At 44.2% G+C, this 21,738-nt stretch overlaps 1 protein-coding gene across 1 annotated transcript in view; it reads right to left on the reverse strand.

Moving 5' to 3' along the window:
* Positions 1 to 21,738, reverse strand: part of TDRD3 (tudor domain containing 3) — a 419,212-nt gene that overhangs the window by 205,552 nt on the left and 191,922 nt on the right. The window contains exon 4 of the mRNA XM_075334376.1: positions 1,668 to 1,828. Coding sequence (XP_075190491.1) covers positions 1,668 to 1,828 — 161 coding nt within the window. The remainder of the gene's footprint in view (positions 1 to 1,667; positions 1,829 to 21,738) is intronic.

Raw genomic sequence — 21,738 nt, forward strand, 5'->3', positions numbered from 1 at the left:
TGTGTTTGACGCCTCACCAACAAACTCGTTGACAACTCAGAGCTCAGACACGTACTACAGAGTTCGTTATACAGCTCGCTATGGTCGCTATATCATTGCTGTGTTGAGAAGATCTGACGGTTTTACATTTCACCAGCGACCATGTAGCGACTTACCAGTGATCCTTATCAGGTCGTATCATTGTCGGGATCGCTGGAAAGTCGTTAAATGTGACAGGGGCTTAACTCATCTGTGCTTTCTAATCATGTACAAGGTTTGACCAGAAGATTGGGCTGTCTGACAATATACATCTCATTCACCGAGAAATCTGCTGTAAAGTATGGTGGAGGAGTGTTGTTTTTCTGCTGTGTTGCTGCCTGATTATGATTAGTCAGCATCACAAAGTAGTATAAAGTACACACTCCAGTGAAAACTATCAGAAAACACCTACTTGGACGTAAAATTAAAATTAAAAATTCTATTTATAAGTGATTAAAAAAATGGAATAAAGGGATTTTATTAATATTAAATAATATGTCAATTTTATGCCAATCAGACTATAAGTAAAAAGCCAAATCCATTTCCCAATAAACCTGTAAGTGGTACGAGACTCCACAACATGGCTGTGATCACGGTGACAGACTTTTCCCTGGCCGTCAGCAGCTTCACCATCTACCATTGTCACAATAGTCTGGGCCCTGATTGGAGTGAACACGCTCTGATCAGAGCACAGACCAGTGTGATAGTGGTAGATATTGAAGCTGCTGACAGGCAGGGACAAGTGTCCTACTATACTCATCACTGATGGAGTGGCAGTGCTTGGTCTTCTGTGCGGCGATGGCCCCGAGAGTTGTGTGATTAAGGCTATGTGCGTACGTTGCGTTCTGTCCCTGCAGAAATTTCTGCAGCGATTTGAACAGCACACGTGCACTTCAAATCGCTGCAGAAAGAATCCGTAATGAAAAAAAAAAAAGGCCGATTTCATGCGCTCTGACTGCAGCCTCTACCATAGACAGAGCGGGGGCTGCATGCAAAGCGCACGAAAGAAGTGACATGTCACTTCTTAGAACACGCGCTTCAGACAGCAGCCGAAGCGCTGCGCTCTAATACGCCACGTGCGCACGTCTCCTGCATAATCTTCATAGATTATGCAGGGGACGCAGGACACATGCAGTTACGCTGCGGTGCAAATCACAGCGTAACTGCATGCAAATACGCAACGTGCGCACATAGCCTAAGGACGCTTCCTAGACTCGCTCTTCTTAATAGTAGTGAGATCTCACAGGATGATGAACAAAAAACTAAGTTTTTAGACAGTTACTGACTTTCAAAGCTCTTTGTATCTGTAAACACATACATATCATATTTTTGGTAATGGGTTCTGTTTAAAAAAAAATGTAACTCATTAGGGGCCAAATTAATTTGATTGCCAATACTGTCGCAACTGAGAACGGCATCTATTACAACGTGCAGAGTTCAACGTGAAAAATTTGATGAAAGGTTAAATTTAAAGAGGGAATTTTCAGGAGATTTTTGTGATAATGTAAAGGAATTGTCCTTTAAGCAATTGCTATATAAATCAGTTTGGGTTTACCAAAGTATAGACAAATGATAAATGCGATTTGTGTGTAATGGTGTGTTGGTTTAGTTGCTTTTTAGCTGCCATCTTATATAGGAAAGCCTCTTACCTGACTTTTGACAGGCGATTAAACTCTATGGCTGTGCAGGATGTATGGCCATCCGTCATCTGTAAACGAAGCATCCGAGGAGCTGCCTGAGATTCTTCATTGTCTTTTGGCGCAGATATATTGCGGATTTTCTGAACTTGTAGAACACAAGGACCATCTATCTGAAAAAGGTAAGAGCAATTTAGAGGAAAAGCAAGCAAATTTATAAGCTGTAAATTATGTTTAAAAGGGGTATTCCCATCTCCAAGATCCTATCGCAAATTTGTAGTAGGTATAGTAATAATAATATTAGCAAATACCTCCAAATAGAAATGTAATAATAATAATAAATTTTATTTCTATAGCACCAACATATTCCGCAGCGCTTTACGATTAAGATGGGACATGTACAGACAATATGTGACAATACGAAACAATAAAATTAAGATACCAGGAGGAGTGAGGGCCCTGCTCGTAAGCTTACAGTCTATGAGGAAATAGGGGAGGCACAAAAGGTGAATGGAGGGGGAGAAAAGCTTGTCATATATGGTCCAGCCATCGATTTAATAGGGTATTCAAAAGCAGCTGTATGAACCCGTCGGTGAGAATTTATACAGGTACAGGGGACGAGAACTGGAAGTAAGTTTTTTGAAGGGCAGAAAGGGACTAGATTAGATCAGGGCAGTGAGGTGATAGGCTAGTCTAAAGAAATGCGTTTTTAGGGCCCGCTTAAAAGGTGTGGATGTTGGGAATTAATCGGATTGCTCTTGGTAGTGTGTTCCAGAGCATAAGCGCAGCTCGTGAGAAATCTTGAAGATGGGAGTGGGAGGTTCGAATTGTTGATGTCAGTCTTAAGTCATTAGCAGAGCGTAGGGCACGGGTGGGGTGATAGACAGAGATGAGGGAGGAGATGTAGGGGGGTGCGGAACCGTGGAGAGCTTTGTGAGTGAGAGTGATAAGTTTATATTGGATTCTGTAATGGATAGGCAACCAGTGCAATGACTGGCAAACAGCAGAGGCATCAGTGAAGCGGTTGCAGAGGAATATTATCCTGGCTGCGGCATTCAGAATGGATTGGAGAGGGGAGAGTTTAGTAACAGGGAGACCAATTACTAAAGAGTTACAATAATCCAGGCGAGAATGAATGAGAGCGACAGTAAGAGTTTTTGCAGAGTCAACAGTAAGAAAAAGTCGAATTCTCGATGTTTTTGAGGTGGAAGTGACAAGAACAAGCAAGTGAACGAATGTGTGGAGTGAAGGAAACATCGGAATCGAATATAACCCCAAGACAGCGGGCGTGATGCTGGGGCATAATGGTAGAGCCACACACAGAAATGGTAATATTGGGTTTCGGAAGGTTAGGAGAGGGAGGAAACAGGAGAAGTTCAGTTTTTGACAGGTTCAGTTTTAGATAGAGGGAGGACATGATGTTGGAGACAGCGGACAGACAATCGGTAGTATTTTGTAATAGTGCAGGGGTGATGTTAGGAGAGGATGTGTACAGTTGGGTGCCATCAGCATAGAGATGGTACTGGAAACCAAATCTGCTGATTGTTTGTCCAATAGGGGCTGTGTATAAAGAGAACAGGAGGGGGCCTAGGACTGAACCCTGATGAACCCCGACTGTAAGGGGAAGAGGAGAGGAAGAGGAGCCGGCAAAGGATACAGTGAATAAGCGGTCAGAAACGTAAGAGGAGAACCAGGAAAGAACGGTGTCCTTGAGCCCAATAGAGCGTAGCATAGTGAGGAGGAGCTGGTGATCCACAGTATCGAATGCAGCAGAGGGATCCAGGAGGATCAGCAGGAAGTAGTGACCATTAGATTTAGCTGTTAGTAAATCATTAGAGACTTTAGTAAGAGCCGTTTCAGTAGAATGTAAGGAGCGGAAACCGGATTGTGGAGGGTCGAGGAGAGAATTGTCTGACAGATAGCGGATTAAACGGGAGTGGACCAGACGTTCCAGGAGTTTGGAGATGAAGGGGAGATTAGAGACAGGTCTGTAGTTAGCGGCACAATTTTGGTCCAGGGATGGTTTTTTAAGTAATGGGTGTATGCTGGCATGTTTGAGGGAGGAGGGAAAGAGATTGAATATTTTAGTTAGGTGAGTGGTGACAACTGGGGTGACAGATTTAAGGAGATGTGAGGGAATTGGGTCACTGGTGCAGGTAGTAAGGCGAGAAGATGCGAGGAGCCTGGTGACTAGTGACTAGAAATGTAGTCTAGTTCTCCTGATATAGCCATGTAGAATACCTCATGTGCAGGGCATTGCTGTTTAGGTATCCATGGTTATGACCACGAGCAACTAAATAACTGTCACTATCAATGGACTGAACCATGGATACCTAAGCGGCAATGCCCTGCACATGAGGTAAGAGAAATGGCTATATCAGGAGAACTATATTACATTTCTAATTGGAGGTATTTACTATTATTATTATTATTAATATTACTACACCTACTATATATTGGTATAGGATCTTTGAGATGGGAATACCCCTTTAACCTTTTATTTTCTATGAAAATAGAGGACAAAGACATCCTAAGCGCAGCCGAACCCCTGCAACCAAAGAGGAGCACATAGACAGCGCTGCCAACAACCTAACATATTCTGTTACTTAGCACTGAACTTATGATTTCCAGATTGAGAGTATCGTCATGTGTACAGGGATGCTGAGCAGCCAAATACCAAGACAACACTGGCGCCAATTCATCATTTACCATTTGTTTAAAGTCACTCTTTTTTGTCTTGTTATGCGCAGACTTTTTTTTAAACAAATTCTTCAAAATGTTGCACATTGTTCAAGAATTTATCAATAATGCTTTTTTTCCTTCTTTACTCCATTTTTACAACTTTTTAGCTGAAAAAGTGAAACGTCTTTAAAAAGGCGCACAGCCTACAAGCGTCCCAAAATAAAAAAAAATCCATCACAGTCCTTATTTCGAGCAGGGACCGGAGTGAGCTGCATCCCAAAATACGAGATTTAGAAAAAGTCGCATTGTAAGAATCTGTCTAAAACGTCTGGATAAGCAATTGTGCCGAAGAGAGACAAGAAGGACTTAAAAATGGAGCAAAACGTATAGAGAATAAGGCACAAAGTCACTAATAAAGGAGCAAGGTACTCCAGAAAAGCGGAGAATCAGTAATGTACAGAGGCCATTGTGTACGGATTGCTTAGTGCAGCTATATGGAGATCTGTGGCTGCTGCAGGGACAGAGAGCTCCATCACTTACCCGAGTAGCCAGCCTGGTGCGACGTCAGGGATGTGGCACAACGCACGTGTGACATAGCGCCAGGCTTGCCAATCATAGTACAAGCCGCAGAAGTCAGCAGGTAAGAGGCGGTTCTCATCCTGTGCAGCGACCATATGTTGAAATGGATGGAATGGAATAAATTTCCACCAATTCTGACATGTAAGCACACCAGCCTCATCCGGTTTCAGAGATCTGTTTAATAATGTATGAACCCTGTTTACAAATCTGCTTTGCGCTGCAGATGGGTATTTTTCTGACATATTTTGGTACAGTGCTGCTTTAAAAAAGAAAAAAAGAAAACGATGCAAACCGTGTTCACCATGAGCCAAGCGGTAATGCTGGAAGATGTCAGCTCTGAAGCCAATTTGCATGTATAATCATTCTCTTATATAGATTAATTATATGGAGACTAGAATTTGTGATTTACATACGGCTGAAGATGTCACAATTTTCTTATTGTGAGTAGTGAAGAACGTCCTCCTACACGTCCGATAATCCACGCTGCCTGCTTCATTGTATGTAGTGGCATACCTGGCTGAGCCCCAGCACCGGAGCCTGGTAAGACTTCACATAGCACATGCACTATACATTATCCTGCAGACAAAGTACTTTCCTACAAAAGAGGATGCCGTCTGCGAGTTTATATCTCTACAAAAGCATTTTTATTTCATGCTCAGTATGCATACCTTTCAACTGTCCCGAATGCAGCGGGACTGTCCCAATTTGAGGGCTCATTCCCGCAGGCCTGCTGTTCACTGATTTTGTCCCGGCTCCTCCTCTCAGTTCAGTGAATAAATTAACTCAAGAAAAGAAGTGCATAAATTAAATTCTCATCTGCTGTGGTTTCCCCATAACGGGACTAGAACTCATCAGTGTGTGAGCTCTTTGTCCATAAGCTCTACCATTGAGCCACTGCCTGTACTCAGGGGCATAGAAAGATTTAATAATCTTGACCTGTATTGCAGGCAGAGAAGCCAAAAGCAAATTATTCAAATACATAGAGATATATTGTATCGCTATGTAGGTGAAGGAAGAAGTCAGATTCTTTTGTTCCTATAAAACTACTATGAAGAAATAAGAAAAAAAAAAAATCACAAATATTAATTTTATTTTTCACACCCCCTCCCCTTAAAATAAAACTAGCAGCTTTCAAACACATTAAAGCAGCTCTAGCTGTTGAGCCACAGGCTTTGCTGACATCAGAAAGAGGATTTTATATGGATCAACCTGCAGGGCAGCTTCTGACTCCACAGCAGATTACCCAGATATCGCAAATAACATGGACATATTTGGTATGTCTGTAATCGCAAAGACCAGAACAACACAGCAATCAGATTATTTATGGGTTTCAGTAAATGGCAGAAAAGAAATGGTGCAATTGCTTATTTTTCTCTATTAAAACCCATAAAAAATGTAACAAAAATGTAACGCTGAGCCAAAAAAAGCTTAAAAAGCAGATTCACATCTGCACCAAAAGCACATGAAATAATGGGAAGAAGGCATAAGAAATGCAGCAAAAATGCAATTATCCGAGAAGATTGTTATTGTATAATTTGGTGCAGACAGCGGCAGAAAACATAAGACACTGAACTTCTGCAAAGTGTGAATCCGGACTTAAAGATACAACAAAAAGCAACATATATAGTGACGCTTATATAAATATGAGAAAGTTCTGGCTGCTAGGAATGAATAAATGAAAAGTCGGGGCGTCTGCTGAACACCCCTCACTGTGAAATGGGTGCAAGCTTGGGGTGTGGCCAAAATCTGCAGCGCTGCGTGCATTCTTTGTCCCTCTTTCTATTCTTCAAAAGTTAGAAGGTATGTTGGTATGTCACCCGCCGACCTTGATTTAGCAATGACAGCGTACGTGCCTTAGACAGGTAATGGCATTTCTTGTGCTACTAAAGTGTACGGTGAGCCCCAGGATTACAAGGTAACACAAATGATAATCTGTGAACATTGACGGACCCTTCATTTCAGATCATTTTGTGAAGGACTTCAATAATCTGATATAAATTGTAAACATTCTTACGCAGACACATACAGCAGAACAAATGCCCGATAGACCAATGCACAATTTATTTTTTCCCCAAAGCTTGTCATTTTGCGGCATTCCTCTTGGGATATGGGCAGTAAATGTACTGGACATATCTGTATCTGTGTAAGAAAGGGTCTGTCTTCAGCGATTCATCAAGCTGGCAGTATTCTATAATCTCCATATCTAGAACGTGTAGAAATGTACATTCTCTCCCCACAAGACCTGGCATTTTATGCTAAATATCACCATTTGTAGGACATCAAACTCAGACATGTAATAGGACATTATGCTGAGCGGCCTCATGTATCAGAAGCAGGTCGTCAGCTATGTGAGAAAAGCCCCCTACCCTGCAGAGCATCGCGTATGCATCTCATAGCAGCAATTAAGAATAGCTTAATGACCTTTCTCAATGTCTGACTACATCTAACCTTGCATTGCAAAAATCAATTTGCAACCTATTGAAATCCATTTTGATCACAATACTAACGTGCAGCGTATAGAGAGCCTATTCCCAACAGAGGGGAGGAAAACGCATTACATAACTGCCAGAACATTTCACTAGGGGTTATTGTATGTCAACCTCAAAGTCAGCTTCACCCCTTTCACTAGATAAGAGGAAGGCGGCCATATTGTGTAAGTAAAAGGGATGAGAATACAGCAACTCATTCCATAAAAGAGTAATATTCTGTCCCCAGCCCAAAGATATAATTGGCCATAGCAAGAGAAGGAATGGTGTATTCTAACTACCTGAGAGAAGAGAAAAGAAAAGAAAGATTTATAAAAGGAGCCTGGTGCAGTCTTCCCTTCGGTAGTTGGTGACCACTCACCGGGGCCCAGCAAGCCCCCTCCGATCTGCCGGCATCCCCAGCACATCCTATGAGTAGAAGGCCGGGCACGATGTCATTGCCATACCAATCCTTTCTTAAAGGGGTTGTCTGGTTTAACCGCTTACAGACATATGACTTGCATCAGATGCTGGCTTTCTGATGATGACTCTTTCCTGCGGGTGGAGAGGAGCTGTTTAATTAACCTGTTACATGCCGCTGTTAATCCGTGACCAATATTTACACCAGGTTGGCATGGGGGCGGGTAGGGGACATCGCTCTCTGTAGGCCATAATCACTATATGGTGCTGACTGAAAGACAATATTACAGTAGGTTGGGGGACAAAAATAAAATAAAAATTTAAAATTAGGCATGAAAAAAAATAAGCAAAATATATAGACACTAAAAAAATATGTTTTATGTACAAATTAAAAGTAAACCGTGCTTATTTTTTATTGCTGCATGCTTAGTGATCCAAGTTAGAAAACTGTACCGTAACCAATGCGATTAATGCAGTTACATTTATATAATAAAAAAAGGCAAAAATATTTTTTAAAAATTATCGCAAAGTTGTAGGAAAAAAAAAATGCTATAACTGAAAAAGCCATCTCGAAATGCAAAGAATGCGGAATGTCAAGTTGCCATTTTTTCTCTGTACGGCCCATGTACCCATTTGAGTTTGAGACCCCTCGTCTAGTTGAAATGTGGCCAGAAGTATACAGATCACGTACTTGTGGTCAGATGATTGATCATTCCCATCCCGCCACAGTGCGTGAGATGTGAAGATTAACAAGTCTGCAGTCACAGAGGGAAGCATGCAGTGGCTGTAGACTGTTCGGATAGGACAGCATATAAATAAACTGACATTGTCATACAGAGCCCATTCACTCTGGGCTCTATCTTCTACATGTATTGCTGCCTGTCTGACACTTTATCATCATCTTCAACAATCCCTTTAAGATTATAGCTTCACAAAAACAATTTTGCAATTAAGTTACTTATGTTTTTTTCTTTTTTGTTTGTTTTGTTTTTTACTACTACTGGGGGAAAAAAAAGTGTTTTCCTAATTTTGCACATGCTCAGACATATCCAGATATGTGCCCTTCTCACAGAGCATGTATGATCATGTCTTAAGACTTCTACAGTCTCCAATGGAGCCTATGGAAAGCCATATGACGCCAAATATGCACAGTCACCGATTTCACAGAGTGAGGAGGGCTAGCCAATTGTGGAGTCAGGTGAGGCCACGGTATGTCCACATTTTCAGAAAGGAACAAGGAGTAAAGGGAATCCATGACGTGCGCATATTTAAAAAAAATAAATAAACTAATATATAGGCACCAGATAGAGAATGTATTGCAGACGTGGCTCCAGCACCGAGCATTTGTGTTCATGGTAGATCCTTCATTGTTCTTTCCAAAATTTTGTTGCGTTACAGGAGCGGAAAAATAAATGTAACTGCGGCCCAAACTTCCTGCATGACAGTATGTCACTTGACCATAATGGATCCATTAGGATTACTGGTATGTTTTACTGTACAAAACAGCGCAGAGACTTAAACGGAATCCGTCAGGTGATTTTGTAGCACAATACTAATGCTATCTTTAAATAGGGCTTAAGGAGACCTTTCAGGATTAGTAACTTTTAGCGTTCTACCTTCTCCTGTTATCTTGCTGTAAGCTCTACAGAATTCAGTGTGATGTAGTAACTAGTCAGGCATATGTCAATACAAACTGCATACGCACTGCTCCCCCTCCTCCCACCTCTCAGTGCTGGAATCAGTGATAGTAAATCTGAACTGAATTTGCACTGCTGTCCCCACCCACCCATAATCCCTGCCACCATTCAGCAGTGATGGTGAATGCACTGAGAAGTGGGAGGAAGAGGCAGTGCATATGCAGTTTGTATTTACACATGATTGACTAGTTACTAAAGGTCCAGTCACACTAAGCAACTTACCAGCGATCCCAACAACGATAGGGATCGCTGGTAAGTTGCTTGGAGGTTGCTGGTGAGATGTCACACTGCGACGCTCCAGCGATCCCACCAGCAACCTGACCTGGCAGGGATCGCTGGAGCGTGGCTACACGAGTTGCTGGTGAGCTCACCAACAACCAGTGACCAGCCCCCAGCGCCACGTGGAAGATGCTGCGCTTGGTAACTAAGGTAAATATCGGGTAACCAACCCGATATTTACCTTGGTTACCACCGCACGGAGCTACACGTGCAGAGAGCAGGGAGCAGCGCACACTGAGCGCTGGCTCCTTGCTCTCCTAGCTACAGCACACATCGGGTTAATTACCCGATGTATGCTGCAGCTAAATGTGCACAGAGCAGGGAGCAGCGCACACTGAGCGCTGGCTCCTTGCTCTCCTACTTACAGCACACATGGGGTTAATTACCTGATGTGTGCTGCAGCTACATGTGCACAGAGCAGGGAGCAGCGCACAATGCTTAGCACTGGCTCCCTGCTCTCCTACTTACAGCACACATCAGGTTAATTAACCCGATGTGTCCTGCAGCTAGCTACATGTGCACAGAGCAGGAGCCGGCAGCACAGGCAGTGAGAGCGGGGGAGGCTGGTATCGAAGGTAAATATCGGGTAACCAAGGACAGGGCTTCTTGGTTACCCGATGTTTACATTGGTTACCAGCCTCTGCAGAAGCCGGCTCCTGCTGCCTGCACATTTAGTTGTTGCTGTCTCGCTGTCACACACAGCGATCTGTGCTTCACAGCGGGACAGCAACAACTAAAAAATGGCCCAGGACATTCAGCAACAACCAACGACCTCACAGCAGGGGCCGGGTTGTTGCTGGATGTCACACACAGCAACATCGCTAGCAACGTCACAAAAGTTGTTCGTTAGCAGCGATGTTGCTAGCGATGTTGCTTAGTGTGACGGGGCCTTAAGTCACAGTGAATTCTATGGAGCTTACAGCAAGATAACAGGATAAGGTAGAACAATTAGAACAATAAAATTTAATGATTCTGAAAGGTCTCCTTAAAGGGAATCTGTCAGCAGGTTTTCGCTATCGCATTTGAGAGCAGCATAATTTAGGCAAAGAGATTCTGAATCTAACGATATATCACTTAAGCCAGCTTTACACGTTTCAATATGTCGTGCCATCGCATCTGCGATCGCACCCTCCCCCATAGTTTGTGCGGCATGGGCAATTTCTTCCCCGTGTCGCACAATGCTTTAACCCCCCATCACACGTACTAACCTTCCAAATGACCTCGCTGTGGGCAGCGAACATCCACTTCCTGAAGAGGGAGGGACGTTCGGCGTCACAGTGATGTCACACAGCGGCCAGCCAATAGAAGCAGAGGGGCGGAGATGAGCGGGACGTAACATCCCGCCCACCTCCTTCCTTCAGCATTGCCAGCGGGACGCAGGTAAGCTGTGTTCATCATTCCCGGGGTGTCACACGGAGCGATGTGTGCTGCCTCGGGAACATTGAACAACCGGACGTTCGATTTTTAGAAAATGAGCGACGTGTCAACGATGAACAAGAAGATGAGTATTTCTGCTCGTTCATAGCTGTCACACGCTGCGATATCACTAACGATGCCGGATGTGCGTCACTTACGACGTGACCCTACCGACATCTCGTTAGATATATCGTAGCGTATAAAGCCCACTTTAGATTACAGTCTGCAGCCTTTTTGACACGGTGAATGATATTTTTAACATGTAGCAGAGCCCATACAGCTGTCCCCGCCCACACAAGGCTTTCAGTGTACATTTCCATAGACAGAAGCTGCTAATCACAGAAGGGGGCGGAGTTGGACTAGAGCACACGTGTTCCTCAGACCCAATAATGATACAGCTAAGAGGCTGAAACTAAAGGTACCGTCACACTAAGCAACGCTCCAGCGATCCCACCAGGACCTGACCTGGAAGGGATTGCTGGAGCGTCGCTACACGGGTTGCTGGTGAGCTGTCAAACAGGCAGATCTCACCAGCGACCAGTGACCAGCCCCCAGCCAGCAGCGACGCGCGGAAGCGATGCTGCGCTTGGTAACTAAGGTAAATATCGGGTAACCAAGCACTTGGTTACCCGATACTTACCTTGGTTACCAGCGCACACGGCTTATCGCTGGCTCCCTGCACTCCTAGCCAGAGTACACATCGGGTTAATAAGCAAACCGCTTTGCCTATTTACCCGATGTGTACTCTGGCTACGTGTGCAGGGAGCCGGCACTATAAATATAAATATCGGGTAACCAAGCAAAGGGCTTCTTGGTTACCCGATGTTTACCTTGGTTACCAGCGTCCGCAGAAGCCGGCTCCCTGTACATTTAGTTGTTGCTCTGTCGCTGTCACACACAGCGATGTGTGCTTCACAGCGGGAGAGCAACAACTAAAAAATGGTCCAGGACATTCAGCAACAACCAGCGACCTCACAGCAGGGGCCAGGTTGTTGCTGGATGTCACACACAGCAACATCGCTAGCAAGATCGCTGTTGCGTCACAAAAACCGTGACTCAGCAGTGATGTTGGTAGCGATGCTGCTTAGTGAGATGTGGCCTTAACATTGCAGGTAAAGAAAAACACACTTTGAGATAAGAGACAGTTGGCTGTAAACTGCATGTTAACTCTTACATGCTGGTTTCAGATTACATAGCAAATAACGTCCTGACAGAGTCCTTTTATGCCCTATTTAAAGATAACATTAGCATTGTACTATAAAATCACCTGACAGAGTCCCTTTAAAAGAATGTCCAGAGCTTCGCATACTAGTCTACTATTAGGCTGGAATCACATTTGCTGTTTTTTTTGAGCCACTAACACACTAAGCTTTTTGTAGGAACACCATTTTTTTTCTCCAGAGCTAAATGTGAGTGGTAAGTACATCCCACTGCTACAGGAGAAAAGAAAAGAAATAAGGCAGAGGAAGAGATGTCTGTAATGAAGCTGTGCACGGTAATAGGATTCCAGATGTGGAAGAAATGATCATGTCGCAGTCAAAAGCTTCTTCAGCATAGAAATAATTCTCGACCTCATTTAACCCCATCTTGTCGGTCACGTAACAGACAGCGCTTCACCGTAGTCACTCGTTAAATCTGTACATTAGACTTTCCAAGCATGACTACTTAGAAGTTTCAGGTGCTTCTCTCAATGTTAGGAGTCACATCAATCAATCTAAAGTACACAAATTCTGCAATGCGCATTTCACAATTGGAAAAGTACGTTGATTTTTTTTTTCCCTGTTCTCATTACCAAGATGTCACAATGCACAACATCGCCGATTCTGGGCTGACGTTGCCACCTAGTGGATAAAAACAAGAATACAGAAGATTATTTGGTAATGGCAAAATGTTTTCTGGATTTAATTCATCTTTTTTTCTCACTTACAAGTGACTGAAACTTTTTCTTTTTTAGGTTATTCTATTCTCTGGTGGGAAAAACTGTACAGAGCCCAGCACAAATTAAGCACAGGATGAGTAAGAGGTCAGGTCTGTGCAAGCGAAGTTTAGACGGAAAATAGGGCTAAGAAATGAACGCGGAGTTTACTCTCTAAAGGATTTAGAAAAGCCGATCTCAGAGCACTGACTAGATATGTTGGCAAAACTGAAGATAGAAACTAATTGAGCATATAACCTCAGGAAATAAATAGGAATAGTACATATAAATACTTCGACTACGTTCGGGTGTCCACCTGCAGAAAACGTATATGTGCAAAAATGGTGCAAGACAGAGCACACGCTAACGGAGTCTGCTCCATTATAGTCATTGGCCCTGTCGGCGCCTGCGTCCGAAACACGTTTTGCTGGATGGGAGAGGGGTGATTCAAACGGATGCCTCGACGGGACCACTGAACGTACGTAAAAACGCAGTGTGAAAGGGGCCTTAGAAAACACTACTTTCATTGATAAAGCGTAAAAGCCATCCCACTGCAACAAGGTGTACTCCAATCAGAATGGCCCAGTGTAGATGGGGCAGGGCAGGCCCGGGGCCCGACTCTTCAGACATCTGTCCGTGGGATACCCCAACTTGTGCTCCGGATGATTTCTTTGGTTTTGCTGTAGTTTCTTGTATGTTGCATGAACAGGTGTATTGCGCCCCTCCTTTTTGAGCTAGGCATTTCACCTATATAGCTTCACATGGGCAGGTGTCTGAACAGTCAGGCCTGACTATGCTCTGCCCTATCTACATTATTTTGGTCAATGTAAGGTGAGGGTTTAATACTGTCCTGTTTGGGGTACACCTTGAAGCGGAGGGATGGCTTTTATGCTTTAAACAGTGTTTATCAAGTACCGTATTGTGTTATTTTTATGTATTACAATTATTTACTTAAAATAAGCAAATACCCTGCACTATTTTTATTTTAGGTTTTCTCTGTTAATTGACCACAGTGTGAACATGCTCTTACATGTTACATGTATACTACCCTATGTTCCGGCTCATTTGTTAGATTTTTCCATCCCTGTCGCTCAGTGCTTGCTTACATAACTGCATACACACGCCGGCGAAAACTGAAGTGACCAAATTATTATGTCTTCAGAATCTTGTCACGAGCAATAAGCTCCTGTTTATAGGGCCCTTTGTACTACCGGTAATGCAGACTTTTTTAGGCCAGAAAAAAAAAGTGAAATCTCATTTGCAAGAACAGCCACATCAATCATAAAATGTAAGATTCATTGCACAGTCATAAAAGATAGATAAAACAGAATACTAACCTACAAAATTGAGTATTAAAGGGAACCTATCAGGTCCCATATGCGTTCTACCCTACAAGCAGAGTGATGTGTGGCCTAGTAACCCCTTCCTACCCATCCCTGTGTTGTAATAGTGTGTATTATGAATGAATAAAAATGTTTTATTACTTATGTGTTCCGTATGTAAATGAGCAGAGGCTCTAGTGCCCCAGGCGTCGCATCACACGGTGGGCGTTTGCATGTTTTCCGTGGTATCACACCCCTGTGGGCGAGAAACCATAAGTTTACATGAGTGACGTCCCAGTCACTCCTTGAGATTCCGCGCATGTGCGCTTACCATTCCCGCAGCCTTCTTATCCGGGTGCTTGCTTCTCAGCTTAAAGCCTGCTTTACACGTTGCAATTAGTTGTACAATCGCATTTGCGATGTGACACGCCCAGATTGCATACGGGATCTTAAGAGATTGCATGAAGGTCGTTCATTTGCTGTCACACGTGCGTTAGTAGTCTATGTTAAATTGATCAATTTTGTATGCGTTCCTTTAGATCATATGTTCTGTGACGTATGCATTGGGCACCTTTTTTTTTTTTAATTTATTGACTTGCCAAGCGTGTGTAATGTGTAGGGATGCGTTTTTACTGTCATCTGCCATTCAGCTCTGCTACATGGCCGCTGACAGCAGACACAGACAGCTATGTAGCAGAGCTGAATGGCAGATGACAGCAGACACAGACAGAGCCGCACTGTCAGAATGAACTCGGGTGAACTTCACCCGACTTCACGGTCATGCTGCAGCTCTGTCTGTGTCGCGCCCTGATTAGCGGTCACCTGTGATCGCTAAACTCACCGGTGACCGCTAAACTCCTGAGTAACTGAATTGTCCCCCCCTCTCTCATACTCACCGATCCCCAATCTCCGGCGCTGCACGGCATTCACACTGCTCCGGCGGCTTTTACTATTTTGAAAAAGCCGGCCGCCCATTAAACAATCTCTTATTCCCTGCTTTCCCCGCCCACCGGCGCCTATGATTAGTTGCAGTGAGACACGCCCCTACGCTGAGTGACAGGTGTAACACTGCACCCAATCACAGCAGCCGGTGGGCGTGTCTATACTGTGCAGTGAAATAAATCATTAAATAATTAAAAAAAACGGCGCGCGGTCCCCCCCAATTTTAAAACCAGCCAGATAAAGCCATACGGCTGAAGGCTGGTATTCTCAGGATGGGGAGCTCCACGTTATGGGGAGCCCCCCAGCCTAACAATATCCGCCAACAGCCGCCCAGAATTGCCGCATACATTATATGCGACAGTTCTGGGACTGTACCCGGCTCTTCCCGATTTGCCCTGGTGCGTTGGCAAATCGGGGTAATAAGGAGTTATTGGCAGCCCATAGCTGCCACTAAATCCTAGATTAATCATGTCAGGCGTCTATGAGACACCTTCCATGATTAATCTGTAAATTACAGTAAACACACACACCCGAAAAATCCTTTATTAGAAATAAAAAGCACAAACATATACCCTGGTTAACCACTTTAATCAGCCCAAAAAAGCCCTCCATGTCCGGCGTACTCCAGGATGCTCCAGCGTCGCTTCCAGCGCTGCTGCATGGAGGTGACCGGAGCTGCAGCAGACACAGCCGCTCCTGTCACCTCCACACAGCAACTGAAGACAGCCGCGCGATCAGCTGAGCTGTTACTGAGGTTGCCCGCGGCCACCGCTGGATCCAGTGACAGCGGGTAACCTCAGTGACAGCTCAGCCGATCGCGCGGCTGTCTTCAGAGCGCACACCTGCGCACATAGCATCAGACACCAAAATCGTATGAGGGATGTCACACGTTACAATTGACTAGGTTCGTGCAACAAAATGCTCAATTCTAGAGAAAGATACGATGTGTTTGCGATCAACGGTTTTGCGTTCAATCATGATCGCACGTAGATGTCACACGCAGATACCTCACAAACGATGCCGGATGTGCGTCACTTACAACTTGACCCCAACGACGGATTGTGAGATATATTGAAGCGTGTGTTGGGGGCTTTAGACACACACTGCGCATGCTCAGAAAACTCCTGCGGATCCGGTCATGCGCAGAGCATGTCTGAAGCCGGCACATAAACAGCCAAGACAGCACATAACCGAAACCACAGAAGTCTTCTGAGCATGCGCAGTGCGTGTCTGAAGCCGAGAAGCAAGCACCCTGATAACAAGGCTGCAGGAATGGTAAGCGCGCACGCGTGGGATCTCCAGGAGCTTACAGTGACATCACTCATGTAAATCCATCCCACTAGGGGGGACTAGTAAAATAAAAATAAAAAAAAAGTTTTAAAAATAAAAGCCTAAAAAAGTTCAAATCACCGTCTAATTGCCCCATTTAAAATTAAAGGGTTAAAAAAAAAAATACACAGATTTGGTATTGCCACGTTCAGAAATGCCCGATCTATCAAAATAGAAGATCAATTAATCTGATCAGTAGACAGCGTAGCGGCAAAGAAATTCCAAAAGCCAAAATTACGTTCTTTGGTCGCCACAATATTTGTGCAAAATGCAATAACAGGCGATCAAAACGTAGCATCTGCGCAAAAATAATACCATTAAAAACGTTAGCTTGAGATGCAAAAAATAAGTTGTCATTGAGCCATAGATCCTGAAAACTGAGAACGCTACGAGCCGTGGAAAATGGCGCAAAAAAATTGCGCCACTTTTTTTTTTTTTTTAACATTTCTGAAATTTATTTTTTAACTCTTTAGATAAAAGTAAACCTTTACATGTTTGGTATCTACAAACTTGTAACGACCTAAGGAATCACAGCAACACATCAACTTTACCATATAGTGAACACTGTGAATAAAAGATCAAATAATATTAACTATTTGATAATCACTCTTTTTTTGCAATTTTTCCACACTTGGAATTTTTTTTGCAGTTTTCCAGTACACTACATGGTAAAACTTATGATTTTAATTTAACAGTATAACTCATCCCGCAAAACTCAAGCTTTCATATGGCATGATTCACAGAAAAATAAAAAAGAGTTACGGCTCTCGGAAGAAGGGGAGCAAAAAATACAAAAAACAAAAAAAAAAACCCGGAAAATTGTCCGAGAGTGAAGGGGTTTTAAAGGGGCTCTATTTGCAATAGACGACTGGCCACACAAAATACATGAGCTCATGCATCAATCATGGTGGAGCTAATCATTTTAAATTCACCTTCACACCTACTGGTTTTCAATCTCTACCCTCCCCTGTTTGCTTGACAGACCTGGTTTCATAGAGCTAGAGAAGGGAGCAGATCGGTAGAAAACCAGCAGGTGGGAAGGTTAATGATTGACCCCGCCATGAAGCACGAGCGCCTGTACTTGGGGTGAACAGTCATCCTGTGATAATAGAACCCCTTTAAGGAAATTTTTATTCAAAATAGTAAAAAAATCTATAAGCACAAATAAATAAAAACCATATATACTAGCAGTATACCATGCAGTAAGTAGGTAAAAATCCAAAATGACGTCACACAGCAGCACACCCTTAAAGAAACACCGAACAGGGATGTCAACATGCTCACCATGGAATGCCCAACAGCGACTGTATATATAATATATATAATATATATATATATATATATATATATATATATATATATATATACACACACACACACACACACACACACACACACACACACACAATCACGGCATTTATCCTTGAAGTTAGCTAGGTGGGCATAATAAGACCTCAGCTTAGAAATATGGAGTTGCCAGTTGAGTTGGTGCCTAGCATATATTTTCTTTGTGATAATACTCTGGTCCCTCATCAGGACGCACACACCCATCTTATTTCATTAGGCTTTAGGTTTTATTTTGATCCAATCACCTAACAAACAATTTTGCTCGTTTGTTGGGTGATCCCTGGCATGTACGCCGGTTGGTGGTCAGAAATGATCGCTCTTACAAACACTCATTTTCTGTTCGTCAAAATCCACCTTAGGACCATGTTCATATACCGTGTTTTTTTTTTGTTTTTTTACGGCAGCTAAAACCTGGTCTCTTTGTATTTCAGTACAATGACCGGCTTCATCACGCTACCCAGTGAATTGTACATTGGCTGCAAGTTTTCACACACAGAAGTAAATCACCCACAGAGTGGGTGTCGTGTCTACAATGCTGGAGGACCCACTACTGCTCTCTTGGTTGGGTGGTCCCAATTGGAAAGCACTTTACCTCTTTGTGTCATGCCCATCTCCTCAGAATAAATGTTCAACTAGATAGGTCAATAATTGTGAAAATCCCCAGCAATTCTTGTCTCCTACAAGTGCATCTCAATAAAAGAGAATATCATCAAAAAGTTAATTAATTTCAGTAATTCAATACAAAAAGGGAAACATATATTATATAGAGTCATTCCACACAGAGTGATCTATTTCAAGTGTTTATTTCTACTAATGTTGATGATTATGGCTTACAGCCAATGAAAACCCAAAAGTCATTATCTCAGAAAATTAGAATTACTACTACAAAACACCTTCAAAGGCTTCTTAAGCGTTTAAAATGGTCCCTTAGTCTGGTTCAGTAGGCTACGCAATCATGAGGAAGACTGCTGACTTGATAGATATCCAGAAGGCAGTCATTGACACACTACACATGGAGGGTAAGCCACAAAAGGTCACTGCTAAAGAAGCTGGCTGTTCACAAAGTGCTGCATCCAAGCATCTTAATGAAAAGTTGAGTGGAAGGAAAAAGTGTGGGAGAAAAAGGTGCACAAGCAACTTGGATAATCGCAGCTTTGATAGGAACGTTAAGAAAAGTCCATTCAAACATTTGGTGGAGAAAAACAAGGAGTGGACTGCTGCTGGAGTCAGTGTTTCAAGACCCACCACACACAGACATATTCAGGACATGGACTACAGCTGTCGCATTCCTTGTGTCAAGCCACTCATGACCAATAGACAACGTCAGAAGCATCTTACCTTGTCCAAGGAGAAAAATATCTGGATTGTTGCTCAGTGGTCCAAGGTGTTGTTTTCAGATGAAAGTAAATTTTGCATTTCCTTTGTAAATCAAGGTCCCAGAGTCTGGAGAAAGAGTGGAGAGGCCACAATCCAAGCTGCTTGAGGTCTAGTGTGAAATTTCCACAATCAGTGATGGTTTGGGGAGCCATGTCATCTGCTGGTGTAGGTCCACTGTGTTTTATCAAGACCAAAGTCAGTGCAGCCGTCCACCAGAAAACTTTACACCACTTCATAATTCACTCTGCCGACAAGCTTTTTGGAGATGGAAATTTCATTTTCCAGCAGGACTTGGCACCTGTCCACACTGCCAAAGAAGGGAATTTTGTTACTTACCGTAAATTCCTTTTCTTCTAGCTCTTATTGGGAGACCCAGACGATTGTTTTGATTGGGGTATAGCTACTGCCCTCTGGAGGCCACACAAAGCACTACATTAAAAGTGCAAGGCCCCTCCCCCTCTGGCTATACCCCCCCGTGGTATCACGGGTTCTCCAGTTTTAGTGCCAAAGCAAGAAGGAGGAAGCCAATAACTGGTTTAAACAAATTAACTCCGAATAACATCGGAGAACTGAAAAACCGTTCAACATGAACAACATGTGTACCCGCAAACAACAAAAAAACATCCCGAAGGACAACAGGGCGGGTGCTGGGTCTCCCAATAAGAGCTAGAAGAAAAGGAATTTACGGTAAGTAACAAAATTCCCTTCTTCTTCAGCGCTCTATTGGGAGACCCAGACGATTGGGACGTCCAAAAGCTGTCCCTGGGTGGGTAAATAAATACCTCATGTTAGAGCTGCAAAACAGCCCTCCCCTATGGGGGTGTCACTGCCGCCTGCAGGACTCTTCTACCTAAGCTGGCATCCGCCGAAGCATAGGTATGCACCTGATAATGCTTGGTGAAAGTGTGCAGACTGGACCAGGTAGCTGCCTGGCACACCTGTTGAGCCGAAGCCTGGTGACGTAATGCCCAGGACGCACCCACGGCTCTGGTTGAGTGGGCTTTTAGCCCTGAAGGAACCGGAAGCCCCGCAGAACGGTAGGCCTCTAGAATTGGTTCTTTGATCCATCGAGCCAGGGTGGCTTTAGAAGCCTGCAACCCCTTGCGCGGACCAGCGACAAGGACAAAAAGTGCATCGGAACGGCGTATGGGCGCCGTGCGGGAAATATAGATTCTGAGTGCTCTCACCAGATCTAGCAAACGTAAGTCCTTTTCATACCGGTGAACCGGATGAGGGCAAAAAGAAGGCAAGGAAATATCCTGATTAAGATGAAAAGAGGATACGACCTTAGGAAGAAACTCCGGAATGGGGCGCAGCACAACCTTGTCCTGGTGGAACACCAGGAAGGGAGCCTTGGATGACAGAGCTGCCAGCTCAGACACTCGCCGAAGCGATGTGATGGCAACAAGAAACGCCACTTTCTGCGACAGCCGAGAAAAGGAAACTTCCTTCAGAGGCTCGAAGGGCGGCTTCTGGAGAGCAACTAGTACCTTGTTCAGATCCCATGGATCTAACGGTCGCTTGTACGGGGGCACAATATGACAGACCCCCTGCAGGAACGTGCGCACCTTAGGAAGACGTGCTAGACGCTTCTGAAAAAACACGGATAGTGCCGAAACTTGCCCTTTAAGGGAGCTGAGCGACAAGCCCTTTTCTAACCCCGATTGCAGGAAGGAAAGAAACTTGGGTAATGCAAATGGCCAGGGAGACACTCCCTGGGCCGAGCACCAGGATAAGAAAATCTTCCACGTTCTGTGGTAGATCTTAGCAGAATTCGACTTTCTAGCTTGTCTCATTGTGGCAATCACTCCTTGAGATAATCCTGCAGATGCTAGGATCCAGGACTCAATGGCCACACAGTCAGGTTCAGGGCCGCAGAATTCTGATGGAAAAACGGCCCTTGGGACAGTAAGTCTGGTCGGTCTGGCAGTGACCATGGTCGACCGATCGTGAGATGCCACAGATCCGGATACCACGACCTCCTCGGCCAGTTTGGAGCGACGAGTATGATGCGGCTGCACTCGGATCTGATCTTGCGTAGCACTCTGGGCAAGAGCGCCAGAGGCGGAAACACGTAAGGGAGCTGAAACTGCGACCAATCTTGAACCAAGGCGTCTGCCGCCAGAGCTCTTTGATCGCGCGACCTCGCCATGAATGCCGGGACCTTGTTGTTGTGCCGGGATGCCATTAGGTCGACGTCCGGCACTCCCCAGCGGCGACAGATTTCCTGAAACACGTCCGGGTGAAGGGACCATTCCCCTGCGTCCATGCCCTGGCGACTGAGGAAGTCTGCTTCCCAGTTTTCTACGCCTG

Source organism: Anomaloglossus baeobatrachus, chromosome 2, assembly GCF_048569485.1.
Source record: "Anomaloglossus baeobatrachus isolate aAnoBae1 chromosome 2, aAnoBae1.hap1, whole genome shotgun sequence".
In the NCBI taxonomy this organism is placed as follows: Eukaryota; Metazoa; Chordata; class Amphibia; order Anura; family Aromobatidae; genus Anomaloglossus; species Anomaloglossus baeobatrachus.